A 12,426-nucleotide genomic window follows, 5' to 3' on the forward strand; every position below is an offset into this window, starting at 1 on the left:
GCAGGCCAATCCGTCCTGCTCTTCATCGCATGCAGTGATGTGTCATGTCGTAATGTTTAATCGCCTCTCAGTTAATCAATAGTGATAGTTTTTTTTAGAAGGGTCAATAGTGATAGTTAGGAAATGCACTATGCTTGAGTGCTGCTTATTAGATGTAACTATGCTTGAGTGCTGCTTATTAGATGCAACAATTAACACTCCAACAATTTTCTCTCCATAAGCCCCATGATGCCACCGCAGAATAGATGCAGAAATTGATCTTTGATGCTTTCTCAGACTAGATGTCAAAGCCAGATCGAGAATTTCAGGTTCCATATACCCATTTATTCATGAACATTTGGTTGCTAACATTCTAAATCTGAATAACAGGTCAAGCAGCAGACCAAAACAGGAAGCAATCCTAATCCATCCGAACAGCTATATTTACTGATGATGGAATCCCAGATCCATCAGAACAAGCTCAGCCATCATACAGAATTACTGATTCACAAGAACATTACATGAAGCTGAAGTTAATGCCCCCCGCACTGAAGAACAGACTCAAGTACAATTTTGAAAGTTAATGGATGTCAAGGTTTACATGGCAGATGAGTGCGTAGTACATGGAAGTTACAGCAGATTGGTTCTACATATTTGCAGGGAGGGCGACATCATTCTACTCTCCTTAACCTTCTGCATGTCAAATGTCGAATACAAGCTACACTTGCTACTAAACTGATTTTAGGTCTCATTGTGGATGGCCTAATGGCTCGACAGCGGTTCTGAAGAGAAGAATATAGACCTTGTCAACAGAGAAGTATAGGAAACCTCCCAAAGAGTGAGTGACGTAGGAACCAAAGCTCGTTCCGACAATGCAATGCCAAGCAGGACCATATGCCGTATCAAATTCCTGCAAACAATTGGAAACAATATCAGATATCAACAACATGGGAAAGGTGCACTGTAGAGTGCCTAAGAAATTTCATCCTACATGCCCGGTTTAAACAATCTACTAATATGCAACCAATGTTCTGGAAAGCAGCATCCAGAAATGACCTACTCAGAATACAATCAAGGACCCGGATCCATTTCATTTAGCTGGTTTAGGGGTTATAAGAAACTAGTATTCAGAGTTATAGCTTATAGTTATAGAGCACATTATAAAAGAGCTACACAAGGTCACAAATACACTGAAAATGAACGTTAACTTTTATACTTTCGCGTGGGCATATTAAGGGAGCATTCAAAGGAAAAAAAAATAGTGCTGGGCTGCTGGCGTGTGTGATTTGGACTCAGGACTCAGACAATGCGCCCTTATTCAAGAAATCAGCCTTTCAGGGATGTCCAATCCCCATAAGAAATCTTCACTCCAATAAGACTATGAAAGGAGGACATCACATCACAGAGAATGGTAAGATAGACACCCAATGATTGCTAAGTGACACATCTATAGCATATGATTGCTAGCGAGTTAGCCAGATGAGACTATTCATAATTTCGTAGGGTCAAGGTAAAGTGACTGGACAGTGCTAAGAGTCGTATGTAAGCGAAGATACATCGTTGCTCACACAGATAAAAACTTTCATATGTTTGGATAGCAACTTTGTAGAGATCCATTTTAGTTAACACTAACACTGAGCACATAACTGCCCAGAGTTCTCCCATCCTCCGGCATGCTTGCACCAACATCTTTGAAGACGAATTCCTCATTTACAGATGTAGGTAATGAACTAATAGTAGTGACTAGACAAGACAAAAAAAATGATATGGCAAGAAAACACAATAAATGAAGAGGAATCAGAAGACCACATTCATGCAACACATGTGCAAAACTTAAGCTTATCAACTAGCTGCTTAGCTCCACTGCTAACCTATGCCGAATGCAGCACGTCCACATGAATAAGATATGACTAATTGCTACATAAAAACGATGTCATATTTGCATTTGTAGCACCTGGGTCTGAGGTTTTCAATGTTGGGACCAAATGCCCATCTCTAGCGTATAGAAATACCAATCCATCCCACTTTTTCCAACAAGTTCCTGTCAATTACTCTAATAGACGATGCATACTGTAAGAATGTATGCAACGCAAGTTGTATTCATGTCATCAGTGTGAATTTATACAAGTTTGTGATACACTCATCTAACTGAATCACCAACGAAAGATCCTCAAACAACGAACGCAGTAGACCTTTTGTCATAAATGGTGGTGATGCAGAGACTAGATTTGAAGTCTTCAAACAACGAACGCAGTAGACCTTTTGTCATAAAGTCCGCTAGTTGGTGCTGAGTAGGAACATGAAGAACCCGGAGCTGTCCAACTGCAACTTTTTCCCGCACAAAGTGTATGTCTATCTCAACATGCTTTGTCCCACCATGGTGGACAGGATTGGCAGAGGAAGACAGCTGAAATATTGTCGCGATATACCAGTGTTGCCTTTGTGATTGGGATGTGTAGCTCTGAAAGAAGGTTCCAAAGCCAGCAACATTCAACGGTAACATTGGCAACACCCCGGTACTCGGCTTCCGCACTGGACTTGGACACCACATGCTGTCGTTTGGACGACCAAGACACCAAGGAGTCACCGAGGAATACGCAAAAGCCTGAGGTAGACCGATGGGTATCTGGGCATTGCGCCTAGTCGGCGTCAAAGTATGCCACCAAAGAACTCACCGATGAAGACTTGGTGTGGAGACCTTCCGTCGTGGTACCGTGGACATAGTGCAAAATCCTCTTCACTAGGCTCCAATGAATGTTGCGAGGCTCGTGCACATGCGGCAGACCTGCTGCATAGCGTACGTGAGATCGGGCTGAATTAATGTTAGGTACTGTAAGGTGCCCACTATACTCCGATAGAATGACAGATCAGGCGCAAGGGATCCCATGGAGGAAGATGTTAGTCGTGCCGGTATCAATTCGCTGCTTGCCAAACCCAGATCAGCCTGACGACAAGCACATCCAAAGTTGTTGTCGTGTTTCCGTGAGGCAAACACTGGATGCTCCGCTGAAACTGAAGAAACACATGCGAGACAGTGGACACCCAGAGTTTGTGTTGCGTTGAAGCTCCAGCGTTTTCTTGTTTTTCTTCTCCTTTTATTGACTGCTAATAACAGAACATGGCCACTAGGCCGACTCTCACGCCATGAGCTCGAGACCACTATGGGAGAGGCCATGATCTGAGCATCATGTACGCCACTACTCCTACTGACTTGATCATGATGTGAACTCGCACATCTCTGACTCTGGACGCGCACGAGGCAGCACACATGTCGTGTACACTCTAACAAACTTGACAAAAAAAGGGGAAATTAACTATGTCTTGTTTTCTTCGATTGACTGCATTTCTTCAAGCATTGTGTGCCTCCAGCATGCACGTTGTTCCACTCCATGGAACGTGGATGACTCCTCTCTGACAACAAGATGCATCTCACCATCACTTGCCACGCTAACCGCGACGGCAGCCGTGTACACATTCCGTAGGGTGTGAAACCGATGGGCGCTGCCTTCGTCGTCGTCGACATCTAAATCCACAAGCACCTTGGCCCTTGGTGAGACAAACTCCACTGAAGCGATGGGCGCTGGAGTTGGTGTCAATGCGCTGGGCAACATTCTCGACGTTGTCGGGATGCCCATGGCCGTGGCATGATCCTACCCCGGCTGAGCAGCGGCTTGTGCTCCTTCCTGCACAAGGAACTCCACCGTGAATCCTGCATCTGAGAACCTTCCGGCATTGTCCTCAATGGTCGATCAGTCCTAGCTCATCGTTTCGTCAAACACCACATCTCAGGTTATGTGGACACACGTGACGACCAAGTCGTACACACGATACGCTTTGTTGTTCGTGTCATAGCCGAGGAAGATGATGGGAACGTTCCGATCATCTAGCTTCTTAGAGTTTCGCTTCACGGTCTTCATGTGCGCCACACACCCGAACGTGTGGAGGTGATGAACGTCCGGCTTGCGTCCGTGCCACGCCTCAAATGGTGTCACACTGTCCAAGCTCTTCGTTGGGCAGCGGTTAAGGATGTAGACTGCCGTTGTGACGGCTTCCCCCCAAAACTCGTCAGGGATGGACTTGGCCTTGAGCAGGCTCTGTGCCATCCCGGCGATGATCTGGTTCTGGCGTTCCACAACCCCATTTTGCTGAGGAGTGTACAGGGTCATGAGCTGCCGACCGACACCATGTTCGGCATAGTGTGCACCAAACTCAATAGACGTGAATTCTCCACCACAATCGGTACGCAGCATGTGCAACCTCCGCCTAGTCTCCACCTCTACTCGAGCTTGCCAACGTTTGAGCGCCGCCGGCACCTCCGACTTGGTCATCAATAGCATGATCCACAAGTACCGGTTGTAGTCGTCGATGAGGAGCAAGAAGTGCCTTTTGCCGTCGTGTGTTGCCGAAGCGATCGGGTCGCAGAGGTCACAGTGCATGAGGTCGATGCGATCGGTAGCGCGGTACTTGGCTTCTCGCGGAAAAGAAGCTCAACGTTGTTTTCCCGCAAGACAACTGTCACACACTTGGTCGGCGTGCTCGATCTCCGGTAAACCACGGACCATGTCATGGCGCGCCAGCTTACGTAGAGCGTCGAAGTTCAAATGCCCGAATCAGGCATGCCATCTCCAGGCCTTGTCTGCTCCATGCGTCGTGAGACACACCGCCTGTGCTAGGTTAATGTTTAGCACATACAGGCGGTTTGACGAGCGCTTTACCTTGGCCAAGAAGTTCTGACTTCGATCACGGATATGAAGAATGCCATGGCCGATCAGGACCTGACACCCGTTCTTGTCCAATTGGCCGAGACTGACGATGTCATTGTGCAACCAGGGAATGTAGTAGACCCCGGTCAGTGCTCGGTGCTCTCCGTTCTTGCACTTGAAGAGAACCGTGCCACACCCCTTGATCTCCACTAGCGAGCTGTCCCCGAATTTCACAGTGCCGACTACCGCAACGTCGAGCTCAGAAAAGGCTTTGCGCATGTCGATCATGTGGTTGCTGACTCCTGAGTCGAGGTACCAGCCGACCTCATGGTGATCTCCTTCAACTACGAGATAGGCCTGTGTGTGCGGCTCTTCAAGCGCCAGGTCGCCGTACTCAATTGATGGTGCGTCCGTGAACGAACAGAGATGCGCCATCAGGAGCACTGGCTCCTCATCGTTGCCTTGCGCAAGGTTGGCCTGCTCGCGCTTAGCCTGGCGGCAGTCCTTGGCCTAATGGCCAATTTTGCCGCAATTGCAACACTTGTTGCAGTTGAGCTCCCGCCCGCTGTCCTTGGTGTCGCGCCCACCGCCGTCAGTCTTCTTTTGGCGTGGCTTGCGTCGGCGCTGACTGCCTCCGAGTTTACAGCCCAAAGAGCCTTTACCTTGGCGTCACTCCTTCATGTAGGCAAGCCACTACTCCGTGAGGAGCAGTTGGTTGCCCAGACTGCTCGAGTCGGATGGCTCAAGCCTATCTTCTGCCGCCTTAAGGCACCCAATAACCTCCTTCACGGACAGGGTTGATAGATCAAGCAGTGTTTCGATTGAAAGTGCGATATGTGCAAACCTCTGCGGTACGACGCACAGAAATTTCTCGACAACCTTGGGCTCCTCCACCTCGTCACTAAGGATGTTGAGCTGGTTGACCAACCCAGTGAGGTGCATGACAAAATCATCCACATATTCGCCATCGCGGAACACCACACCCTGGAACTCCTTGCGGACCTACTGTGCTTTGGCTTTGCGGACGCGATCGACACCAACCTGCTTGGTTTTGATCATCTCCTTCGCAGTGGCCTTCACAGCAATCGTCGCGATCATCTCCTGCGGCACCCCAACACCATGCGGTCCTCCTAGAGCTCGGCGTTGTCGTACTCCACCGCATCCCACAGCCCGCGCGCCTAGAGCATCACCTTCATGACGAGCGCTCAGTCGCTAGTTCGTACGCGTTAATGTCAAGTACGAAGCGGATCCCCCGACCTCCCGCACAGTCCGTTGCATGACGATGTTGTGTCCACCGTCATCACGGTGGCGCTGTCGGCGCAGAGGTGGTGATGGTGAGCGTGGACGGTTCCGGGACGATGGCGTCCGCGACTGCGCATCCACCGGAGTTCGCAACCACTACGTGAGAGGCCATGATTCGAGCATCATGTATGCCACTACTACTGACCCGGTCATGATGTGAACTCGCACATCTCTGACTCCAGACGCGCACGAGGCAACACACATGCCATGCACACTCTAGCAAACTTGACGAAAAAACAGGAAATTAACTACTGCAAGACTTGGCCAACAGAAGAGACCTTCGGTTTTGTATCAACTGGCGTAGAAGCGGGTTTGCAATTGAGCATCCCAGCACAGTGAAGGACATCAAGGGCATACTGTTCTTATGAGAGATAGAACCCCGTGCGTGATCGCTGAACTTGGATGCCAAGAAAAAAGTGTAAGGGGCCGAGATCTTTCATGGCAAAGACTTGATGAAGCTGGGCAACAATCTGGCGAAGAAGTGTTGGTGAAGAGGCAGTTAGCACAATATCATTAATGTATAGAAGTAGGAACACAAGGTCATTCTCATACCGGAAGATGAACAAGGACGAGTCAAAGCGGGAGGATGTGAACCCGACGCGATGAAGGTGAGCAGCAAATGCCTGATACCAAGCTCTTGGTGCTTGTTTGAGACCATAAAGAGACTTAGAGAGTTGACAGACGTGATCTGGGTATTCGGGATAAAAAAAGCCACTCGACTGCTAACAATAGACACGCTCCGAAAGTTCACCGTTGAGGAAAGCATTTTTGACGTCCAACTGGTGAACCGGCCACTAACGTGCAGCTACGAGATGTAGCATAGTCCGGATTTTAGCAGGTTTGACCACCAGGGAGAAGGTCCAGTCGAAATCAAGGCCAGGCCGTTGCGAGAAGCCGCGAACGACCTAGCACGCCTTGCGGCGGTCTAGTGAGTTGTCTGAACAAAGCTTGTTGTGAAAGATCATTTGCCTGTGATTATGTGGGCGTGGGATGGCCGAGGAACCAACGGCCATGTGCCATTGGTTTTGAGGGCATCAAATTCTTCTTGCATCGTTGTGAACCAGGCTGGATTGCGAAGTGCAGCGCAAAAGGCGGGCACCGCACCGACAGTTTGGGCGACATGAGCGTCGCGGGGATTGGGAATTGAAATGCCTGATTTGTTGCGTGTAATCATATGGTGAGTGGGTTGAATTAGGGGCGGCGACGATGGATGGGTTGTGAGCACAGGTTGCACGTGTGATATGGCGCCGATAGTGTTGTGGTGATGAGGGGATGCAGGCACGCTTGGCAAGGGCAAGGTAGCTGGTGTAGCGCCCACTACAGAGGGTGGAGAAGGAAGGGCAACTGGTGCAGTGGCTGGAGGAGTGATGAGCCAAGGCGGAGCAAACACATTAGGGGGTTGGCCTATTGTCGATACAACAACATGCAAAATGTCCTGAGGAACCGAGGATAGTATAGAACGTGGAGATGACAAGGAGGACGTGAGATGCTTGAAAGGAGAAACCTTTTCATCAAAGTATATGTGTCTGGAGGTGAGGACGCGTTGGGATGCGGGATCATAGCACCGATACCTTTGCTGTGGGGCGGGTATCCTAAGAACACACACACAATGGATCGGAGTGCGAGCTTATGGGGAGCTGTGGCGGCAGTATTCGAGTAACAGAGACACCCAAAGGTGCGTAGATGGTCATAAGAGGGGTGGCGTGCCGAACAGGAGTTGGTGCGGTCTGTTGTTTTGGCAAGCGTGGCATGGGCATATATTGATCAGATATGTGGATGTGGAGAGGGCGTCCGGCCAGAACGTGCAGGGGACCAAGGAGTGGAAAAGGAGGGCATCCATGCACTCGTTGAGCGTCCAAAGAACACGCTCAGCACGGCCATTCTGCTGTGAAGTGTAAGGGCAGCTGAGGCGAAGCAAAATGCCATGATTGGAGATAAAAGAGCGAAATGCGTTATTGTCGAACTCTTTCATGTTGTCGGTCTGAAAACATAGAATAGGTCGCTAAAATTGGGTGCGGACATAAGAGTGAAAGGAGATAAGAGATGGTAGGACATCTGACTTAGAACAAAGTGGGAATGTCCATGTATAGTGAGTAAAATCATCCAAAATTACTAGACAGTATTGCATCCCATAATTGCTCAAAATCAAAGATGTCCAGACATCACAATGCAAAAGTGCAAAGGGGGAACTAGCAATATTATTGGAGTCACGAAAGGGAAGCCGATGCGACAAGCATGACAAGTATGAATGCTAGACTTATTACAAGAGCAAGGGAAGGAACATAAAATGCGAGATAAAGCAGTCTACCCTCGATGACCAAGACGTGTGTGCCAGAGATCAATGTCGATGGTGGTGTGGAGGACTAAGCAGAACCAGTCAGAGCTCCAACGCGCAAGGGGTACAGATCGCCCAAGCTGTCACTGCGGAGGAGAACCCTCTAGGTGCAAAGATCCTTGATCAAAAAGCCGAAAGGGTCAAATTCAATGGAGACATTGTTTCCTTCAGTGAGAGCACGAACATAAATTAAATTTTTTATGAGGGCAGGTGATATAAGAATGTGACTGAGAGTGAGAGAGGAAGAATTGGTAGGAACATAAAGATTGCCGACAAAATGAATAGGTAAGCCTGCACCATTACCCACTATGATGCGAAAGGAAGAAGAGGGGGTGAAGGAAGAGATGCTACCAGAATGCGATGCCATGTGAGAGGTGGCGCCTGTGTCGAGGTACCAGTCGGTGCTGGAGTAGGGATCCTGCGTGTGCATGCCGTTCAGTGCGGAGAAGAGTGTAGACGGCATCGCTGGTGCCGTCAGTGGTGGCAGGTACGACGTGTAGGGGCTCGACATGATGGATGGTGGCGTGGCGCCAGGCGCAAAGGAGGTCATGAGGGCCTGTGGCGGCGAGGCGCCAAGGCAGGCGCCGAGAATCCAGAAGCTAGGGGGACGCGTCTGCGGCAGAGGCCAAGCCTGACCAACCCCGGTCCATGAATTGATGCCAGAGATCCATGGTGTCGGGGGTGCAGAAGGTTGAACAGTCGCGCTACTGGTGTTACCAAGGGAGGAGCGGTTGCAATGTTTCTTCTTCGGCTTGGAAGTTGGAGCAGAGTTGGACGTCGTGGTGGAGGGTACACCAGCAAGGAGTGTCGTAGAAGCCTCCATCTTGGCAAAGTGAGCGATGTGAGTTTCTTCTTGCAGCAGATAGGAGTGAGCACGAAGAAAGGACATGGGCGACACCTGCGCAGTAATCGTGGATATGGCATGACTGAACTTGGAGTTCAGACCGCGCAACATATTGATCATGAGCAATTGGTCCGTCACTGGAGCGCCGACATCGCGTAGAGTGTCGGCGAGACTGTTGAGGCACCCGTGGTACTTGGTGATGGTCATGGAGCCTTGGTAGAGGCTATGGAACTCATGTTGCGTGTACACGGCGTGCTGCATGGAGTTGTCAAGAAAGAGGGCCGAGATCGCCGACCAAACGCAGTAGCCGGTGTCGATTAGTTCGATGATCATATTTAGAATCTCGGACGAGACCGTGGAATACAACCAAGAGACTATGCATTGGTTGATTTGAGTCCATTCAACATCACCAATCATCCGCTGCGCATTAACAGAGCCATCTACATGATCGAGCAAGCCAAATTTGCGGAAGGAAACCATGAATAAGGTGCTCCAGGAGGAGAAGTTGGACTCTATTAAATCTAAGGTGATAGGCACATGGGAACGGATGTTGATGAGTTGGACAGAGGAGCAAGCAATGGCGATTGGAGCAACTAGTGGAGGAACAAACGGATTGGTGGAGGAGCTGGAGGACGACGAGCTAGAGGCCATGGGCAGAAGGCAACGGAAGAACGAGAGAGGGATCATAGGGAAACTGATACCATGTAAGAATGTAAGCAACACAAGTTGTATTCATGTAATTGGTGTGAATTTATACAAGTTTGTGATACACTCATCTAACTGAATCAGTAACTAAAGATCCTGCATGCAAGCAGGTTGTGGCAATGGACCTGGGGTCTCTGTAAGACTAGCTAGATCCTAACTGAATGAGCCCGGTCAGGATGAGAACGAGTCATCGTTTCTACACATACATGTCATTTCATGACTAGCCTCCTGTATCACTGTCACCCCTCCTCTTCCAGATCATCTCTACTGCATTTGAACAAATGAACCCAGTGGCTAAAGAGCATGCAACAAGTAAGACTTACTAGGCCAGGATGTAAAGGTAGCTAATGAACTACATTTTCTTGTGTTGCACCGGCACCCCATGCACACATATGTACCCAATTCAATGTCTACCTCGTAGCTTGGTTGTAATTCTTATTAACCATCTAAACAAGAATGCCCAGTGCCATTCTCAAACAAGGTCCTCCAGGAATTTCATTCCATCTCAGCGGAAACAACAAGCCGAACGTTAGAATTGGATCTTTGATTTTAATCCCCTCCCAACAAGGTCAGTTATGAGTTATGACTAGCCGCATTCTTGCTCCTGCACCTCCAAATTACAAACGCCTGCCCAAATCAAATCCAAATCTACACCCACATCTACGTCTGCATGGCCGCGTTCTCTGTACCAGGTCCACAATAAATGATCTCGACATAGCCACAAAACCATGGCAACCTACCTTCCCAAGAGAAATTAACTGCTGGTTGAAGTTTACTGAAGGATGGTGGTATACCTTCTTGAGCGCGAGGGCTAGGCGCTTGCTGTCGAGCCGCGGCATGGCGGTGATGGCTTCATAGGCGAGCCGGATAGCGCGGCGCTGCAGCGCCAGAGGCATGTCGGCCGCCCGCACCCGCACCCGCACCGACACCTTTATAGTCTCCTCCTTCCCCTTGACCTCTTTCCCCTTGCCGTCCCCTTCCTCTTTCACCTTCCTCTTCTCCTTCTCCACCACCACCGCCTTGAGCTCCTCCCGCTTCCCGACCCCAACCCTGGGCTCCGGCTTAGGTGCCGCCTCGGGCTCGGGCTCCGGAGGAGGAGGAGGGGGAGCGGGGGCGGCGCTGAGCTTGGTGCGGCGGATGAGCGAGCTGAGGTAGCGGCTGCGGCGCTCGAGCTCCTCGGACGCCGGATCCATCGCGGCGGCGGGGTCTCGGGAGGCTAACACCACCTCACCCGCGGCGGCGGCGGCGGGTGAGCATGGCTGGCTGGCTGGCTGCCGGTTCGCGCTCTACGGTGGTGGTGCGGCAGGGGGGAATGGGTGGGGGTGGTCGCGTCGTGGTCAAAGCACGGTACCTGATGCGGGCAGGGCTTTCTTTGGGTTCGGGAGGCGGGGACCCGCTTGGCTTTTCGCAGATGGCGAGCGCACTGGCGAGTGAGCTGCATGGAGCAGTTGTGTTGTGTTGTGTTGACCGCAGGGCACCTCTGCGATTATTGAATATTGAGTTAATTTCATAAATCCACCGTTTTCTATCTAATTGTCACGGAATTATCATAATCTTATCCGTATCACGGATCCACCAATAACTTAGGCTCTTTTCTTATAAAACTATCGTTTCATTGTACTCCCTCATTTCTAACCCGGTGAGACACATTTGTCAGTGTTACGAAGAAGAAATCCGAGCTGTTCCTGTCGCCATGTCATCCTAGTCGTGCGCCATGCAAGCAAGCCAACATGGTTGTCTAGACTACTTGCAAATCGGACTGGATCGCAAAAAAATTAAAGCCCACACTGGCCCAAGAGATCTTGCAGGTGTGAATCTAACACAGGACATCTTATACTGACAATCTTCTAGAATTTTAAGTTCAAATTCTAACTCCAACGAAACGGTATATTCTATGTAAGCAGCCCAAATAGCTCAGAGTAAGGCGTGAGTCGGGTGGGAGTACGATCCACAAGCAGCCCAGACAGTCATATTGACTTGCTTGCGGGGCACGTGCACAGGATGATATGGCGACAGAAACAGCTGGGATTTCTTCTTCACGACGCTGATAAGTGGGTCCCATCAGGTCAAGAACGAAGAGTGCATTGAAATGGTAGTTTTGTGAGAAAGAGCTTAAGTTATTAATAAGTCTGTGACAAGATTATGGTGGATTTGTAAAATTAACTTTGAATATTTGAATGTAATGAACAGTGCAGTAGAGAATCGACTCGGTAAAATGAGATTGTTAATCTTTTATCGAACCATTAATGTATATTTATACAATGTGAACAGTCTAGTATCAGTCGGGGAGACATATTTTCTAAGCAGACACGAACAACCGTCTCATGCAGTTATTGAAAAAATTTCGTAACACTTTTTCAGGATCAATATTGCTATTTGTATACATCCCTTAAATTAAAGACTTCTCTAAAAATCCTATAAGAAAAATATGAGTAGAAACATATTAATGATATATCATTGAAAACTCCTTAAAAACTAAGTGGAAAAATAAGAGAAAATGATATAGTATATATGCTTGTATTGATATTGCTATGAGAAATCTTGATAGAAAAAATAAT

The 12,426-nt window shown here is 49.1% G+C and overlaps 1 protein-coding gene across 1 annotated transcript; it reads right to left on the reverse strand.

The window, feature by feature from the left end:
• Positions 1-528: 528 nt before the first annotated feature.
• Positions 529-11,265, reverse strand: LOC133919161 (uncharacterized). Its single transcript, XM_062363455.1, has 2 exons — positions 10,663-11,265; positions 529-889 (listed from the first exon to the last, which is right to left on the reverse strand). Exons 1-2 carry the CDS (start codon positions 11,059-11,061, stop codon positions 728-730), a joined length of 561 nt encoding a protein of 186 aa, XP_062219439.1. The 5' UTR covers positions 11,062-11,265; the 3' UTR covers positions 529-727.
• Between the last annotated feature and the right edge of the window lie 1,161 nt (positions 11,266-12,426).

The sequence above is a fragment of the Phragmites australis genome, chromosome 5, assembly GCF_958298935.1.
Source record: "Phragmites australis chromosome 5, lpPhrAust1.1, whole genome shotgun sequence".
In the NCBI taxonomy this organism is placed as follows: Eukaryota; Viridiplantae; Streptophyta; class Magnoliopsida; order Poales; family Poaceae; genus Phragmites; species Phragmites australis.